Source organism: Branchiostoma lanceolatum, chromosome 1, assembly GCF_035083965.1.
Source record: "Branchiostoma lanceolatum isolate klBraLanc5 chromosome 1, klBraLanc5.hap2, whole genome shotgun sequence".
NCBI classification, from domain to species: domain Eukaryota; kingdom Metazoa; phylum Chordata; class Leptocardii; order Amphioxiformes; family Branchiostomatidae; genus Branchiostoma; species Branchiostoma lanceolatum.
In genome coordinates, this window is record NC_089722.1 from 12,663,508 (window position 1) to 12,682,338 (window position 18,831).

At 43.8% G+C, this 18,831-nt stretch overlaps 2 protein-coding genes and 2 long non-coding RNA genes across 5 annotated transcripts; 2 read left to right on the plus strand and 2 right to left on the minus strand.

Moving 5' to 3' along the window:
* Nucleotides 1-34: 34 nt before the first annotated feature.
* Nucleotides 35-6,684, plus strand: LOC136435368 (proteasome assembly chaperone 1-like). Its single transcript, XM_066428823.1, has 6 exons — nt 35-170; nt 4,294-4,406; nt 4,814-5,025; nt 5,272-5,470; nt 5,736-5,872; nt 6,252-6,684. The coding sequence occupies exons 1-6, from the start codon at nt 70-72 to the stop codon at nt 6,324-6,326; spliced, it is 837 nt and encodes a 278-aa protein (XP_066284920.1). The 5' UTR covers nt 35-69; the 3' UTR covers nt 6,327-6,684.
* Nucleotides 268-3,882, plus strand: LOC136435375 (uncharacterized). Its single transcript, XR_010755831.1, has 2 exons — nt 268-2,308; nt 2,429-3,882. It is a non-coding gene; the product is annotated as an uncharacterized lncRNA (long non-coding RNA).
* On the minus strand, nt 6,669-18,766 carry LOC136435351 (CAAX prenyl protease 1 homolog). Of its 2 annotated transcripts, XM_066428787.1 has the most exons (10): nt 18,557-18,765; nt 17,735-17,881; nt 17,345-17,431; nt 16,746-16,862; nt 16,011-16,163; nt 15,372-15,513; nt 9,714-9,892; nt 9,100-9,234; nt 8,174-8,317; nt 6,669-7,866 (listed from the first exon to the last, which is right to left on the minus strand). In XM_066428787.1, exons 1-10 carry the CDS (start codon nt 18,647-18,649, stop codon nt 7,639-7,641), a joined length of 1,425 nt encoding a protein of 474 aa, XP_066284884.1. In that variant the 5' UTR covers nt 18,650-18,765; the 3' UTR covers nt 6,669-7,638. The 2 variants fall into 2 exon arrangements, with proteins under 2 accessions (XP_066284884.1, XP_066284893.1); XM_066428796.1 differs by lacking the exons at nt 6,669-7,866; nt 8,174-8,317 and adding an exon at nt 8,324-8,457 and having other exon boundaries at nt 18,557-18,766.
* Nucleotides 10,674-14,894, minus strand: LOC136435380 (uncharacterized). Its single transcript, XR_010755832.1, has 2 exons — nt 13,972-14,894; nt 10,674-13,555 (listed from the first exon to the last, which is right to left on the minus strand). It is a non-coding gene; the product is annotated as an uncharacterized lncRNA (long non-coding RNA).
* Nucleotides 18,767-18,831: the final 65 nt, after the last annotated feature.

Genomic DNA, 18,831 nt, shown 5'->3' on the forward strand with positions numbered 1-18,831 from the left:
ACCACTTTCTACACTTCATACCCCTATGGGGGTAATGGTATAGTCTAAAAAGGGTTAGAGGTCATCAAGATGGCAGCACCTCTTGGCTGTGGATACGGAGATCTGGTTTTGGCGTCTTCTAGAGCGGTGGACGACGACGAAGAAGAAGAGGAAGGAAGCCAAAACCCCAGGTAGGATGTAGACAAGACAATAGTGCTCTTGGCTTTTCTACGAATGCTTTGTCTTTTATTCTACAGTCAAAAATTGCAGAGTGAGATACGGCGACACACCTCACAGTGCTGGGGGAGGTCGGGTTTACACTGGAAACATGTCGGGAATACATAGTCACAATTCTCTGGGAATGTATCGGGAAACGTTAACAGTTGTCCTCCGCATTTTAGGCTGGTCGGAGCACCATCGGTGTTCCATCGGTCGATGTACATTTCCCGACATACACACGGTAATTTTTCGATGGTCTCAAAATTCCTGATAAGGAACCCATGTTTTTCCGACAAATTTGTCGGTAATACGTCGTTTCTTTTTCCCACAGACTTCCGATGCCGGTCGTCAAGGCAACAAGTTACAAACACGGCGGAGGGGACTCCCCGGCTTGGATGAAACCATGGCAACGGCGTTGATTGACGGGTAGCCGCGGTAATGGTTACCATGGACACTGCATGATTGACAGCGGAAAGACAAGCACGTGGTCGTCGCGGCATGCAGCTTAATGAAAAGGAAACTTCAGACGATAATCGATCAGCTGTTCTCCAGCACCATATTTGACATTTACGGATGTTAAATTTTATTGTTTAGTTATAAGACTTAGTTTGTACGTAGTTTGGAGTAGAACGTGTGGAACTCGCTGTACTGTTAGTTGTGTCAGTAAATTAAGCTTTTATTACAACCGGCAAAAAATAAAATATTGAAAGGAACGATATTTCCGTAGAAGTCTGTAATCAGCAAGTATGAGAAGCATAGTTAAGATATTATAATCGAGGAAACATCGATAAATTCTTAATAACCAAGGAAATTCATGTCAAAGGACGCGGAAACATAAACCCGGGATTGAACCTGCAACTCGCGGCGCCGTACGGCAGCCATTTGTTCGCAAACGCAAGCGGCGTATCGCGGTGAGCTAAATATTGCGGCGAGATAACAATACCTTCAAACCACTTCAGTACAAACGGCCCATCACGTGGGGTTCCGCAGCTGCAGTCCGTAATGAATACACTTGCATTGTTCTACGGTCGAACGTTACGTGTTTCTGTCACTCATTTCGTTTCATTAATAAATATTAGTTGGTCGTCGTTCGCTAACAAAGTGATAATATAAAGAATTGACGCGATTTCATTTTAACAGACGACAAGTGCCCATATCATATACGTAAAATAACGAGTGCGATTGTAACCAGCGCTGATAGCTCACCTGGTAGTGTTGTTGTCCATCAATCCGAAGCAGGCAATATGTGTAGGTTCGTGCCCAACGATCCATTTTTATGTTTTATTTTTCTCTGTTACAGTCAACATTACTTTAATTTATTCTTTATCTTTCATCATCTTATGTTTATATTATCATGTTTAAATTTTTGTTATTCTTTATTTTTTAAAATCAATCTCTGCTCCTTGATGAAGGTCTCTGGGTGTTGTCTTTGCACTTCTACTTGTTGACACGTCGTTTTGTTCTGACGGCGTCTTTGCCAACGCTAACAAAGCACGTAAGCCATCATCAGATATCTTTCCTAGCCTGGTTGGGACACTGGAAAAGAGAACAAAAATTGGTTGTTACTTACAATTGGAAACAATGGCGATGCATTTTTATTGAAACTAGAAAACATCCCAACAGTTTGTGAACAAATGTTGTTTTTTTAATTGTTCGTGGAGCCGTCAACTTCTAATGGCCCAAATCGCTGTAGTTCGCGCGGGGAGAAGCGTTGATTTTTGCGCTACGTAGTGTTTGGTTGAACTGTGGCAAGGATCAGAAGTAAAACTGGGAGGAATATTGCAATATTCCATAATCATATTCGTTACATGAAAATAAATTGACAATATAATTCCGAATCCCGTAGTCACTAGTCAAGTCGCAGCATGTTTTGAACGTTACAAATAAAGTCGCTTATCCAGTGCGAGATTCAGTAAAAGTAATGGAATGTTTGATAAAACCTCATTGATATGACCATCATTACACCCCGGTTACCATCTAGGAGTACTAATACTTTTCTTCTCAGTAGTCATTCGTTTCTCAGTAGTCCTTCGTTTGCCGTCGGTGACAAGAAATTTATACGGGCAAGACGAAAGTTACGGATGCTGGACAACTGAGTTGCATCGACAAAGTTCGTTATCTCTCTTAATGTTTGCAACTTTCATTTCGTAGTTTGAGTGTATTTCCTGATTTATTTCAGCAATTTACATTATCATATTATTTCAGTATTTCTTCTGTTGTTCACATACAGCGTACTAAATTACCGTGGTTCGGAAAAATGCAGCCGATGGTGGTTAATCTGTCTCGATGCTTGAACTCCTGTGGACCAACTTCAAGTTCCTTCAGATCTACACAACATTAATTCGACCTGTGTTAGAGTACGGCTCACCGGTGTGGGGAGGACTACCTCGTGGGCTGTCTGACGAGGTCGAGAAGGTACAGAAAACCTGCTGCAGGATTATTGGATCATGGAATCCGCTCCGACCAGCTGCCCATCCTGGAGAAGCGGAGACGCGAGGCATCCGTGCGTGAGTTCGGTAGGGTGGTGGCGGACGAAACACACCCCTGCCGGCACTTCCTTGTGAAATCCGGAGACACTAAGTACGATCTAAGACAAACTTCAGCCTACAAAGTACCGTTGAGCCGTACGAAGAGGCATGAACAGTCCTTCTTCCCCATAACTCTAAAATTGATGCAACAATGAGCCAAAAGGTTACATTGATTGCCATGATCTCTATATCTGTTAATGTTTTAGCTTAGTATTTGCACGATGATCGCCAACAACATTTTATATATCTAATGTGACTATGGTAAGCGTGCTTTTAACAGATTTTACATATCTATTGTGACCATGTCAAGTGTGATTTCTGTTATTTTGTTAATAGAATATAATTTGTGAACATTTTATTTGAGTTCATGTTAGCTTTCCGAACTTGTTAGTTCCGGGGAACGTCAGGTGTTAGTGTTAATGACATGAAACAAACAGTTGGAAAAAACCAACACCGAAGCAAACAAATAAACAAACAAACAAACAGATCAATACGAAAGCAAACTGAACGGGAACAAAACGAATAAATTAATGAACAATTGTCTTTTTATTAAAATGAATCGATATGTCCGGAAAGTCCGTCCCCATCCTCAAGCACGGCCGGTATAACTGGCCCGCCGGTTGTCACGAATCTGAAAAGACGAATATGGAATGCATGAGATGTAGCTATAAACAGCATAATGTAGTGGTCAACTATCCACGAATAACAATAGCGGCGGAGTTTTGAAAAAAAGAACCCCAAACAAACAAACAAACAAACAAACAAACAAAATCATCTACCAACACGGTAATAATTCAATGACCTGGTTTGCCTTTTGACGAAAATATATCAATGAAAATATACGGTAATTAGAAAACTATGGAAAAAAATGTCTAACTCGTCCGACGAGATATTGCTACAATATCGTAATAATCGGGACCTGACACCCATCATGACCGCGAGTGACCCTTTGCGTGAAAACCGATACATGCCCGACATTCGTCGGTAATATATAGGAAGGTTATCGGGAAAGCAAGGGGCGAACTCCATTGATTTAGCCTGATTTTTGGATCTGTATCGGGTTCAACATCGGTAAAAGCTGCAGGGAAAAACCGACACAAATCTGGTATTATTCCGTTACCAACACGACATATATCCGACCTCCCCGAGCACAGTGCCTTGCAAGTCATGGTGCACGTTGTTTTTGTTTTGTGAAATGTTTGTTGACACTTCATGTGTTTAAACAGTCATTTTAGCCGTGGCTCCTCGAGGGGGCTCTTATAGCTTTGACAGTTTGTTATATTGAGAGTTACAATATGTATGGATCTACCCTCTACTCTACTACTCTAATTATATAACATGAAATATTTTGCAGTACAATAGCGCCACCTGTCGATTCTATTGTGTGGGTCAAGATCTTTTGGCCTGATAGAAAACAAGTGTAGAAAAATATGTCATGAAACTGCCTTCAAATTTGTACACAATGGCATGAAGCATCCTAATGTTGAATCATATTTTCCATGTTGTCTATATGATACAACAACTTATGGTCTAAAATTGAATGCTGTTTTTGTGTCCCTTTCCTCAGTCCGTCTGCTGTGCTGAGATGGTCGGCCCAGGCCAAACAGGAGATAAGCGAGTCTCCAAATGACTGTATCGAGTGTTCAGCTCTCATTGTGTCAATCGGGCCAGTAGCAACAGGTAAGGTCACAACTCTGTCTCAAATGTTTTTGAACTGAAACAACTGCTACAATATGGTGCAGAAAAACATGTATGTTTTTATGTAAAACACAAAAAATTGAAGGATTTACACAGTAATGTTACGACTATATATAGATTTGTACTTTTTCTGTCAAAAAATTGAGTAAGAATTTGAAGGAAGTACAAACAACCTCCGGTCTTTCGGAGGTCTCATGTCTGAGTAGGTGCATCGAGCACATTAAAGGGGAAGGACTAGCGACCCCTTCCTGTAAAGATACTGCTACTGGAACAGCAAGGAAACTTGCTGCCCTATGTGCCTCTAGGCACTACGAGAGTCTGAATGAACAACCAACCTCACCTGCTGATGTTAACTCTATCTTAAGCCTGTGCTCTGTATTCTTCTGCAGGTTTCATCCACACATACCTGCTCCACCAGGAGACAGAGATTCTGGGCATGATCGGCAGTGGTTTGTCTGAGGACACCTGTAACACCTTTCAGCAGACCTCACCTGCCGATGCCACCTGCTTCCTGCACAGACTCAAGTCGGCGCCAAGTGTCATCCTTTGTCAGTGTAATGTCGACGTCCCGCCAGAGATGATGTTCTCATGGACACAACAGGTAAGGCATCAAAATCATAGAGAAGGAAAATGTCAAGAATAAATTATAAGGATGGCCATGGTTTCAGTTTTGAAATATCACCCTTTTTCTAGCTAAATTGCTGCCTTTTTTTTATCTCTTCTGTTACTTAAGCCCCAAATATATATTCTATGAAACCAAATGAAAAGAAACTGTCAACTACTTGTAAGCCAAGGTTTGTTTTAAAATGTTGATTTCCTCAAGTTGGATTTCTATATTTTCTTCCAGTTGTTCTCGTGTATCAACATCCGCAACACGTATGTTGGCATCCTTGCCAGCACACCAGTCAGTGAGTACCGTAGCTCCATATCTTTGTCAGACGTCACCGTACCATTCCTACGCGGACTGAAGACGAACCAGTTCCACGGCAAGCCTGTCTGTCCGTACCTGGAGCAGCCAAACACCGCCAAGGGACTGCCGGCCTCAGGTGAGGTTTAACTAAAGCGTCAGCTACTCTGCTGTGTCCTATAGCTAAGATTTGAACCAGAGGGTTGAAAGTTAAGAACCTTGCCTGAAAAGAATTACAGTCATCTTTAGTCCAGAGGCGCGGCAGAGTATTTATATTACTTAGTAATCATGACCATAAATCTGTTTTTATTCTTATGATCATTAGGAAAGCTTTGGTAATTTTTGGTAAACTAAGACTAGACTGATGCAGATTTTGTAAGTTCTGTGTCTGTATCTCCTTCCAGTGCTGACCCATTGCCAGGTGTACAGGGTCCCTGCTGTGTTGTACATGTGCTACTCTGACTCCATCTACGTAGAGATTCCTGCCATCAAGGCCTTCCTACCTGTACTCAAGGGCACACCTTTCAGAGACATCGTCCAGGTAACTACTGATCCTATGTTTTGCTTGTATTGTATAATTGGTAAACCAACTCTTTCAATTAAGTTTAAGTCCTTCCCACACAAGATGGTTTATAAGGTGGGAACCCATTCTCTGATTTGGACCCTTGTGCCACACAGCTGTGCAAGCACATATAATACTACAGCAGTCTAATGCACTGGTAGCACTTTTGTGTTCAACTAGTGAGTTAGTGTACTATACCTTTCCATTAAGTACTGAGTGCTCATCAGATAAGCTCAGTCATGGCACATCAAACCTGCAATCCTGCCGCATGCAAAGCGAGCATTGTACACAATAACCTATTTGCATGACAAACCACTTTTATACAAATAAGGAAGTGACCAATGTTGTCGTCTTCCAGGAGAATCCACATGCAGACATCACTCTGAGGAAACTGGTGGAGCTGAGAGCCCTGCAGAATAACCTGTACACATGACGCAGTCTTCATCAGTGTTGTAGAGTAAACTTGCATCTTCTTAGAAACCTTGGCTTTTATAAGAAATCTACTTTGAATTCCCAGTTTCCCATTTTGTGCAGTTTATAAAAGACCCATAATCTGTTTCAATGGCAATACGATTTATCCTGAGCGTCCTATTTTGTCTCTGCATTTGTGACTGCAACATTATGGATGAGCAAAGTTATGTAGACTGTATCAGGTTGGTTAGAAAACTGCAAAACCTTCAAATTCATGGGTAACTACATTATAGGTACACCTACTGTTAGGAAGATGATAAGTCTTGTATAGATGTGTGCAAGATAAAGGAAGAGATTAAAACAATTTTTCCAACTTTAAAGAGGTTTATTTGGTCAATGTTTTTATAATAACATCCAGAGGTCTTGGTAGTCATAACACTGATGAAAAAGTGATAACTTAAAGACTTTTTCTGTTATAAAGGAATGTAACTTAAAAATCCTAACATATCTCAAAAGATTAAAAGATTTTCAACTACTTGCCTAATGGGTGGTAGTTATGGTGAATTTTCTTTTCCATTGTACAGAAGAAAGTGGTTTCTGTAAATCTTTAATCTCAAATGCTGTATTTTAGGCCAGTTCAACAAACTTACTGGTTTCTCAGACAAAATAACAATAAAAATCCAAGATAATAAACTTAGAGATGGAATAATGAAGTCTGTATCCTAAAATGAAAGCACCTGTCTTAACACTTTCCGGTTTTCATCCATTTCATTTCAAAGAAACGTAGTTTGTATGGCCTCAAATCACAAAAACAAACACTCTGCCCATACTCCCCTTTTGTGTATTGTAATATCTATGGGACATTGTATAGAAAATGTACTCTTTCCTCATAACACACATTATACTGCTAGGTACCATTCAAGGTCGACCGTGTAGAATTTTAGCCAAGTGGTAAAAGGTGCACTTCTTCGTGTTTAACAGATTCTATCTCTGAACTAACAACACTAACACCCCATCAATGCAGCATAGCCTCCCCCCCCATTTAAGTACCCTTACTTGCAGTAGGTTTTACATGTACCTGCTTGTGACAGTCTGCAATAGTACACAAGAAAAAACAATACTGGTACCTAATATGAAGATGATGAAGAAGAAGAAAGGCATGCTTTTAAAACCATCCAGATCAAGTAGTCAAGTTGAGTTTTTAGGATGGTGTCTTTAAAAAGTTTGAAAATGACACAAGCAGATGTAAGCCTTGGTAGCATTATTTCAAAGCCTGTTCTTGACAGTTAAGATTGCCTTACAATGATGTTTCAGTGCCCTGAGAATGTCAGACGTTACTGCTCCTTTTGTTTAAAGTCGAGGGCCCGTAGTCTCTCCAGCAGGCCGGGGTGGGAGTAGTGCCAGGCGGCGTATAACCAGTCGTGTACCGGGAAGCCCAGGTTGTCCTTGTTCAGTTTGATAAGTGCGGTGCAGAGGTCGGCACCTTTGTTCAGACCCAGGGCAAAGGTGTTGGCCTGGAACTCAAACCTACGGCTCAGGACGGTCATGAGGAAGGACAGCAGCTGGGGTAAAAACAGGAATATATGTTTAATGCATTCAAATTCCATACTAGCTAGCTTAAAAATCTTAGGAAAAATTATAAAACCTTTGCTGCATTACTTGTCTAACACTTTAATGTCAAGAGCCTGCTATATATTAGAGTGCAATTATAGTACTTTTATGTACATAACCCTTCATAAATATCTAGTTCCATCAGTGCATCCACAGTAAAAAATCAGGTGCACAGCTCCAATTTTGGGAACACAACAGTGTGAATGCATCAGATTTTTTAAGCCTTGCCAGATGACCAGCATGTAAAGCGCATCTCACCTCATTATAAGGGGAGAAGATGAACTGGAAGATGATCAGCAGGCCGATGAGGGCAGGCTGGGAGTCTGGGAAGCCAAAGGCCTCGTACAGCTCCTTCCAGTTACTCAGCAGGGCAAACAGGAAGAAACACAGGAACGTGTTCACCTGGAACATAAGGAAACCTGTAACAGTTACACAGCAGGGCAAACAGGAAGAAACACAAGAACGTGTTCACCTGGAACGTAAGGAAACCTATAACAGTTACTCAGCAGGGCGAACAGGAAGAAACACAGGAACGTGTTCACCTGGAACATAAGGAAACCTGTAACAGTTACTCAGCAGGGCGAACAGGAAGAAACACAGGAACGTGTTCACTTGGAACATAAGGAAACCTGTAACAGTTACTCAGCAGGGCGAACAGGAAGAAACACAAGAACGTGTTCACCTGGAACATAAGGAAACCTATAACAGTTACTCAGCAGGGCGAACAGGAAGAAACACAGGAAGGTGTTCACTTGGAACATAAGGAAACCTATAACAGTTACTCAGCAGGGCGAACAGGAAGAAACACAAGAACGTGTTCACCTGGAACATAAGGAAACCTATAACAGTTACTCAGCAGGGCGAACAGGAAGAAACACAAGAACGTGTTCACCTGGAACATAAGGAAACCTGTAACAGTTACTCAGCAGGGCGAACAGGAAGAAACACAGGAACGTGTTCACTTGGAACATAAGGAAACCTGTAACACTTACTCAGCAGGGCGAACAGGAAGAAACACAGGAACGTGTTCACTTGGAACATAAGGAAACCTGTAACACTTACTCAGCAGGGCTAAAGGGTGAGGGGTGTTGCCTAGTATCTGAACAATATTTACATTGTATCTTTTGAGGTGTATCTGTGTGTAGATGTGAACTATGAAGTTAAAATTAACAGTAATATTGTACCTGACTGATGATGATGTTCTTGAGGTTGTGGCCCAGTTTCCAGTGGCCCAGCTCGTGGCCCAGCACCGCCAGGATCTCATCATTGCTGCAGCCGATCTTCTTCTTCTTCTCCTCGTCCTTAGGGTCTCCATCTCCCTAGTTAAGAAGTGTTACAAGAAGAAGGTAAATGAATGGTCCTGAATGTGAAGAAGTTCTGAGATGAAACATGATATCAAACACATCAGTGGTGTCGCGTAATGGCAAGGTGTTTGGCCTAGAGGTCCTGGGTTCAAATCCTGACATGCCCTGTTGATGTTGCACCATTAGGAACACACTTAACATGAATTTCCTCACTTGACTCGGCAAAAATGAGTACCTAGCTTTGTTTCAGGATGTCCTCTTGCATGGGACGTAAAGCTGGAGGTTCTGTATTTGAGGAGACCCACACTTTGAGCGTGACAAAGTACACATTACATTTAGTGAAGAGTAGGGGTACATCCCAGTGTGAGTGGATCAAATCTTACAGTTTCCATTCTAGAGGTTGACATCATGCGAAGGTGATAGTCACCTGCTATGTCAATCCTTCCACAAATGTGGTAAATCTCAATAGCTACGATAAACAAATAAACCACAACCTTCTGTTCTGGTTCGCTGGCTGTGTCTGAGCTGTCCTCGGAGCCATTCCCAGCAGCCTCTCCTGCTGAAGCCTCCTTATTCACAGGGTTTTCCTCCAGCAGCGTGTCGAACAACACGATCCTCTTGTTCTTGTAGAAGCCGAAGAAGTACGCATTGCTGTGGGAGGATCGCTTGGAACCTGTGGACGAACAGTATCTAATCTTCATGGCTTGGAAGTATTCCGGGGAAATACTTAAGTGTTTGCATTTAAATGGTTATAGTGTTTATTATTTATCTATTTCACCTGGGGAAACATACCAGTATTGCCTACTGGCATTTTTCAATGTGCCCTGGTGGAAAACCCCAGACATAAGGTACGTATCAACATCAAATGAACTCAATAATTCAAGAAATAACAAATTGGTACAAAATTACAAATTGTACAAACCTGTGCAGGACAGGTGTAGTTGTCTCTGCATCCCTCGTTGTCAGGCAGACTTATGACTGTAGGTGTAATCAAGCCTGACCACCCCCATGTGTCCTTATCTTGGTAGCTCCCAAGAAGAAAGAAGCTCCCCTAATCCCTTGCGTCGGCACGATCCTCAGTCTAACTGTTTATAGCTATCCCAGGCCGAAGTACACTCGGGAGGGACTCACAGGAACAAGTAAGTTCCATCTCCCTCAGGGTGGGCAGTCTGCCTGACAACGAGGGATGCAGAGACAACTACACCTGTCCTGCACAGGTTTGTACAATTTGTAATTGTCTTCTGCATCCTCTCGGTTGTCAGTCAGACTTATGACTGTAGGTGACTTAACAGCCTGAGGCCAGGTGATCCAACATGGAAGACGACAAAGAAGCCTACAAAAGCAGAGCCTGCTCTTCACTCTGTTGTCTCCGGTGAATTCCAAAGGAAAGACCGTTGCCCAGAGCTTTGAAGAATTCTGCAGCCATGTTCAAACTAAGTTGGATGTCCTGTAGTAGGAAGGCGCATTCTCGGCGTTAGTAGCTCACGAAGATAATGACTATGTGACTAAGCTGGAAGGAACCCTAGTCCGCTAGCTGACCAGGGAAGAGCACGTTCTCAGAACTTCTGATGCGAGAAGATCGAAAAGTGTAATCCTCTACAGCTGACAGCAGCACACTGATGACCTGACATGGATTGCTCTGGCTTGTCTTGGCAAGAGTTGAAAGCTGCAATCCCGATGAAGTCCTGTCCCTCTTGCTGCGAGACCTGATGCCACCTAAGTGCAAAGGGTTGTAGATCCCAAGGCTGTAGACCCTGGGTCTGTGAAGGACAAACTTGCACCATGACAGGACCACAAAGTCGCACTTGAAGGCCGTAAAACAACCCGCTGGCTAGAGACCATTCTGGAGGACGGCGGTTATCCTATGGATGCTGAAGGAGTGACTACCACTGACAGGCAGCTGTCATAGCTCTCAATGTCTGCAAGGATGAGACAAACCTATCCGATGAGATGTGGAGACAGGAACATAACCAGTCCCTGTGACAGAGGAAGTCCTCCTCTTAGCAGGCTACTGGAGGGCTGCAGAGAATCTGCTAGCTGCACTTCCTCTGAAAGTTGATGTCATGGCGGAAGAGATGCATCTTGTGAAGTACCGGTAGCCTCTAAGGCTGCAAGCATAGTCACCCTCCTAAGAGTGGTGAAAAACTGCCCATGCCACTTGTGTCTTGATTGCCATCAGGATGCAAGCATGATCACCCTCTTAAGAGTCGTGAAAATGATGCATATGCCCCGTCATCATGGTAGTCGTATGCCGACTACCGTGGGCATCTTCCATGGTAGATGTATACCATCTACCCTGGGCATCTTCCTCCAGCAGTAACTGCATCGAAGAGACTGCCGTTGCCAATTCCACCCTGAGACTCAGTGAGAGCGATGTGGAACCCTGTCTTGATCTCTAATCTCTTGATCTGCAGTATTCCGCTGTCCATCTTGCCCTTGCAGATCCAATGGAGGACTAGTCGTCATCCTCTACCTGCCATCTTCCCAAAGGAAAGTGGCAGGCGTCTTCTGCAGCAGAGGTTGGCAAATCCACCATACCTGCTGTAAGGCCATGGCTGAATCAGCACCACCTATAGCCGCATACCTGCTGCCATTGTCTGCCCGTCTTGCTGTAAGGCAGCGACTGATGAAGTCAGCCTCACCTGTAGCCCTGCACCTGCTGACGTAGTCCGCTACACCTCCTGCAGTCGGGCATCTGCTGACATAGTCTGCACCAGTTGTTGCAGGGCACCTGCTGCTGACGACTGCCCACCTGGCAGCTAGGTCACAGCACATGCTGACGTAGGGTGCACCACCTGCTGCAGGGTACCTGCTGCTGAAGACTGCCCACCTGGTTGCTGGGCCACAGCGCATGCCGATGTAGGGTGCACCACCTGCAGCAGAGTACCTGCTGCTGAAGACTGCATCACTTAATGCCCTGCACCTGCCGAAGATGACTGCAACGACTGCTGCAGGCCACATGCTGATGGAGGCTGCACCACTTGTAGAACACCTGCTGATGCAGGTGAAGCAGACTGTACCACCTGTTGTAGGGCGTCTGCTGAAGTAGTCTGCTCCGCCCGGTAGCAGCTGATGTAGATCTCGGCAGGTTGATGTAGTAGCTGGCGTAACCCTCTGGGAAAACCCTGAGAAAGGGAAATCCCTACAGATGGTAATCTGTATGGCAGGAGATGCTCTCAGCTGGAACCAACACCAGCCCTGCCCTGTCTGGCACCTGCTGGGCCTAACTGCAAGCAGTTAGGGTGTGGTAGTCGATGAGGTCGTACATCGGCGATGGACCAGTCCTGAGATGACCGCAGTCAAGTCTCAGAAGTTGCAGGATTCTGCTTGATGACCATCTCTGTAGTCCCTTCACTTCTATGAAGCGATGATGCCAACTCTGTGTAAGGTGGCAGGGGTTGGTTGCAGATGCGGCTAAGTTGTCCAACTGACCAATCACCAACCCAGAGACGTCTGCTGCAACTTCTTAGAGCTCCCTGCTCAGAAGTCGGCCAGACCCCAGTTGTGCAGAATCCTCTGTCGAGGTCGAGAAGTCGCTGGCCTGATGTTCTCCCTTGGCCACTCCTCTGACACGAGCTGAATGTCGTAGGTATGGAAGCTGTGTGCTGACAGAGAAACTGTTAATAGTTTGTCTACCAAACTCGTCTCAATGACACAATGCAAGAGCTGAAGCTACTCTCGTGTTCAGGACTGACAAGTCTGTGAGGATATCCTGACTGGAACGAAGTTGCCCTCGCTCTCGAACCTAAGGAAGGTACGCGGACAACAATGCCCTTGGTACCACGAGTGGCTGCTGGTTTGCAGAACTTCGCCACTCTGGCCGTTGACTGGAGGCATCTACATGCTCAAAAACTCAAGAACACATACAAGATACAAGAAAACCAACAACAAGGCTAACAATGTGAGCCTAGCTGATTGCAATAAGATGCTCTAAGGATAAGGTTACCCTAGCCTTCTGGTTGTGTGGAGCCCACAGGAGTGGACGTTGACCCTGGCAGTTGGGCTGTGGAACAGCAGTTGACCTTCTGTCCATCATTCCGCCTGGATGAGATGTGAGTCGGATGACCACCTCCTTGGCTTTACCACCCTGCCAACAGCAAAGACTTCATTGTCGTCCTCGACAAAAGTGTAGTACTGTAGTACTACTGACGCTTTGTGTGATGGCAGAGTCTTTGGAACACACGTGATGGAGCCGGAGATGAACCCACTGGGTCAAGCAGTAGAACTTCATGGCTGCACGGACTGGAGTAGCAGCAGTAGTGGGTTGGGGATATCTAAATCCCCCCAATTCGCAGGTTGAACTGACAACAGTTGAGTGGTTCACCTGCCTGTGCCTCTGACAACAATCAAACAACAACAAACCCAGTGAAAGAAACTGGCAACTGTGACAAGCTAAAAATAATCCATAAATCAATGGACTAAAATCATGGTCTGTATACAGAATCATCAAGATAAACACAACTGTAAAGTTATGTACAGATAAAAAACAACAATAGTATCCAGCATTCCACAAAAATGCATGTGAAAACAGCTATCGTTGAAGGCACAGCTAAAACAATCCATAAATCACTGGACTAATCATGCTCTGTATTTCAGACAATACCATCAATATAAACACAACTGTAAAGTTATGTACAGATAGAGAAACAACAATATTATCCAGCATTCCACAAAATAAAAAGCATGTGACAACAGCTCTCATTGAAGGAACAACGTAATTTCTGACCATAAAGGTAGCCGCGCGCGGCTAACCGTAAGGGAGGTCCTACTTGCAAAGGACCTGCTCAACTCCGCTTGTTGGAGCCGATGAGGCGGCGCTCGGATGTCGAAGACTCCGAAAAACCGCTGAAGTCTCGGCTGTTCGATGAGGACAGCCACACATCTTCTTCTTCTCCAGCTGCCGAAGTCACGGAGGACGGAAGTTTCCCATGGACGCAGGGCGAATCGTTGCGTCCCTCTCACTTCGTGAAGAAGCTGTCGACGTAGTTCGAAGCTTGCTGGAGTCGGAGATCTTCTGGACGCCAGCAAACGCCTCTGGGCGCAGCGAGGTCCAGTAAGAAGCCACCAACCCTAAAAAAGGGGAAAAAAGCGAGCCTCCGTCGGAGACATGCAGAACCCTGCAGTGTGGAGAAGTCACGAACGCTGCCCTCCCCCACTCGCCGCTGAAGTCTCCCCGGACGAGCCGCTCCAAGGCCACAGGAACGCTGAAATCGGCGACTGGAAAGTCGAGCCGACCGCCAACTGGCCTCTAGAAGTTGGTGCGGCGCTGGCATCTCGGTAGAACCCCGCTGAGACGACTCTTCTTCTCTTGCGCTGCTTCTCCTGAAGACAGCAAGATGGCGGCGCACTGCAAGCATGGTCAACATGTGCGTGCTGCCGCGCCCTCTAGCGATCCGTAGTGGGATCGCAAGGGTCTTCGGTCCCGGCGCCATCTTCTCCCTGCCGCCGGCGCTGACAAAGACGTCTCGTGTGTGGCTGGAACCACACTGCAAGCCCGCAGAACAGGCGGGCCGACGCGTAGAAACTCGCCTGAAGACGCGAGGAGAAAACTAAGGGGAAGGAACACCAACTAACAGTTGGTTCCTGGCCGTTTTTACAGAGAAGGACACACGGAGGTGTGTTCACTAGCTTAAAAAATTTAGACTGAGGATCGTGCCGACGCAAGGGATTAGCGGAGCTTCTTTCTTCTTGGGAGCTACCAAGATAAGGACACATGGGGGTGGTCAGGCTTGATTACACCTACAGTCATAAGTCTGACTGACAACCGAGAGGATGCAGAAGACAACCGAAGTAATTTACAAATAACAGGCTTCAAACTATACATGTTAAGTTCGTTACAAAATAAGTATAACAACGATGCAATTTACAGTCCAACTTTAGTTAATATGTTGAAGAAAAATGCCAAGTCATCAAAGGAGAAATCTTTGGGATGGCATAGTAATTTGTGTCAAGAAACCAAATATTATCATGATCAGAATTTCATCAACAGTTGTATTGTATGAAATAAAGCAGATAAGCATTCCAGATAAGGTCCTGTTCTTGAGATAAGCAAGGAGGTATAAAACCTCCTTGAGATAAGGTACATGTACATACAAACATCATCATTGTAATCATCAAACAGGGACCATCGATTGAAATATAGATAGTAATACCTTCTACGACAAAGATTTTATAGAGAGGAAACTCGATGCTAGCCGCCAGTGTCTCAATCTGTGTCCGCAGGTCTCCGTCGGGCAGGGGTGTGAAGCGATCAAACAGTGGAGCAATGTAGTCTGCGTAGATGAAGATCAGGCCCTGGTATGAAGAAAACAAATTTCTGCCTCAACTTAATGTAAAAAACAGTTACTTAATATTAGCATGAAATTTCCTCTGTGATGGTGCTCAGAGAACATGTGTCCTATCAATAATCTGTCATTCAGTTCTGGAGAAGGCTGAAATTTGATCATTCTAAAGTTAAAAAGACATTTAGAATTCAGAAAAAAAATTATTTTGTCAAAGACTCAGATCTCATAGTATAGATGGTAACATGGTCTTCCAATCAACCTTCAGTCAGCTAAGGTAGCGTTTTGGCACCAAATGTGTATTGGTTATGGGGTTAGGCAGAAGAGAAAAGTTTAACATCAGGCACTTTACTGTAAACTCAGCAACAAGTTGAAATATGAGGCGTTACTAATTCCTTCTTTCCATTTATAGCTTCTTTCCGAATTCAAAGTGACTGAAAGTGAACAATATTACTTGACGATAAGGAGTTTCACTCTGCTATAGCTCCAAAGAAGAGATGCTCTACTCACCATGGTAACGACGAAGGTGAAGAGCCAGGCATAGATGAAGAAGTAGTCTCCTCCTGCCTTGATGATGTAGAGAAGACCTGCCGCCACGGGCAGGGAGATCGCCTGAGTCACAACAAACTTCTTAGCAAGGTCCTTGAAGTAGAACCCAAGGGTCTGGTGGGGAGAAAAGCAGGCTTAATCAGAACAGATTTCTACCTTAAGACCTAAAAAAGGAAAAGAATCAACTTAAGACCTTGTTAGGAGAAAAGCAGGTTTGATAATTTCAATATGTTCTTGAATGTGTGGCATCGAATGGTCAAGCGGGTACTGGATAGTCTAGTGGACAGAAGAGGTCAAGGGTTAGATTCCTGTAATTCCTGGCTATACATTATGTTTTTGTAAAGACTTAACACGACTTTCCTCACTCCACCCAGGTGTAAATGGGTACCTGACTTAAGTTGGGGAAATAAAAGGCAGTGGAAGGAGAGGGATGGGTCCTGCCTTCCAATATCGTGACCTAGACACAGTGGATAACAACCCACTGCCCCTACAGCCTCAAAAAGGCTATGGGACTACCTGTAGCCTGAACTCAATCAAGCTCCTGTAACGGCTTGCAGCCCGCGGGGAGGGGACAGAAATCCCCGGACAGCTGGAGTTTGCGTTATACAGACTAGACTACCTGTACCTTTTGATACATGTATAACAGTGTTCATATGGAAACATAACAAACAAACAAAGGAACAAACAAAATCTCACCTGTTTGTTGAAACCGTGTCTATCCTCTATGACAAATGTGGAGTATAACCCCCAGGGTAGGCCTGTCACAGTACTAAACACAGTACCCAACAGTACAAACATTATAGACTGCAAAATCTGAAGAGGAAGAACATCACAGCAACAGTTATCAACAGTTATAAAAACAGTTTTTCTACTATATCATACTTAATAAAGAACCTTGAAAACTCCATATATGAGAGAAAGCACTTTGAGATCAACAATATCTATACTGGTCACCTTAAACTTTGAAAGTCATTTTCCAGATTTTAAGTGTTGGATTCCAGGTGCCGTAACTGACTTTTAACTTGTTATTGGATATACAGTAAACCAATCAAAGGACTTGGTCATATTAGAGTAGACAGGTTATCACTATATTCTAAACACCATTTGTAATGGGAAAAGTTATCTTAAGGGACTACCAAAGAGTGGCTACAATGGCCAGGTGGTCTTTATGTACAGGTGGTCACTAGTCTATATAGGTCTGACTGTATCTTTCTTTCTGTTGAAATCCAAATATTCACACAAGAGATATTTGACTTTAAGGTGTTCAAAATAAAGATATCTTTCCAGTTACAAACCTCATACTCCTGCCCGTAGCCAAAGTATCCAGTTACTTCCCCAGACTTCCTCCATAGGAAGGGGATTCCACCCAGAAGTAAGATAACCTGAAAGGATCAACACCATAAACCTATCATCATGCTTTAAATGTCAATCATTCTGGTACAGAAATAGACTCACTAGGATTATCAGTAAAATGAGCTCAAGCTATACAAGAAGTGATGAGGATTCAGCATTCTAATAAGAAAAAGCATTTTAATAGAAATAAAGCATTTTGCTGATAAAAAGCACTTTTATGAGTATGGAATAGAATTCTCATAACAATACAGTATTTTGCTGAAAATAAGACAATATCATGAAAATGCAGAATTTCATCATAAAAAAGTTTCAATGTCAATGTCTAAACTCACGGTCATCTCCAGTTGTGAGTACAAGCCTGCCCAGAAGCTGAAGCCATTCTTGTCCAGCTGGTACAGCCGCGCTTTCTCGAACGTTTCGTGTTCCAGAACCGAGCGGAGCTCCCACGGGATGTCCCTGGTCGTCTTGTAGACTTCGCGCTGGGGGAGACAAGAGTTCATGATTGAAAAATCGAAGATGTACCTCTGTTAAGATACCCCTTGTGAGATACCAGAAAACAATATTTCCATCTTCACAAAGGTAAAAACAGTTTATCATGGAAGTTGATGGGACAAATAAAATTATAATATATCAAATTCTAGTTTACAGAACGTCTACTGGATGAAAGAAGAATGATAACACAGTGTACAATCTGGCATGCAGTCCTATAAGGCATGGTCTATGTCCTTAGTACTGAAGACCTTCCAAGTAACATGATAAATATGTGAGTAATAACAAAAGTCAAACTCTCGCCCTCCTTTATAGCAATCCATCTCTGGAGAACAGGGAGTATGCATGGGTCAACTCTTTGCAATCTTATCCCCCCCCCCAAGTGCAACTGAACAATCCCCCGAGAAACAACAGGTAAACGTTTACCATATGGCTGACTTCTCATTTTGTAATTTATTCACCTTATAGTAAATAGTTAAATCCCATAGAATGACTTGCATGTAAAATCTAAACCTTGATTGTCTGAGTGAAATAATTGTATAAAACTATCAACGGAGCAGGGTCGTCTTGAAGGGAAATACAATTTTGATAAATGCTATGCCATCGATTTGTGGTATCTGGGAGCCACCCTAGCCTAAGCCTCCCCCTCCCCACAAGAAACTCACCTGTCTGAAAGATAAGTAGTTCTCCCACAGGTAAACAACCCAGAAGAAAAGGAGGACGACTGTCACAAGGTCAAGACCTGCCACGACTTCCATCTCAGCTCCTTCTGACTACGACGGATTCCTTGTAAGGATCTCGTATTCCGAAACTCTTCACGACAAAACCTGTAGGATGTGCAGTGAATGAAACGGCGCTGGAATAGTAGATTTCATTTATGGGGGACCAAAAATGTATTTCAATCACTAAAAGGCTTGCTGGTTTGCCGTTATATCTACCT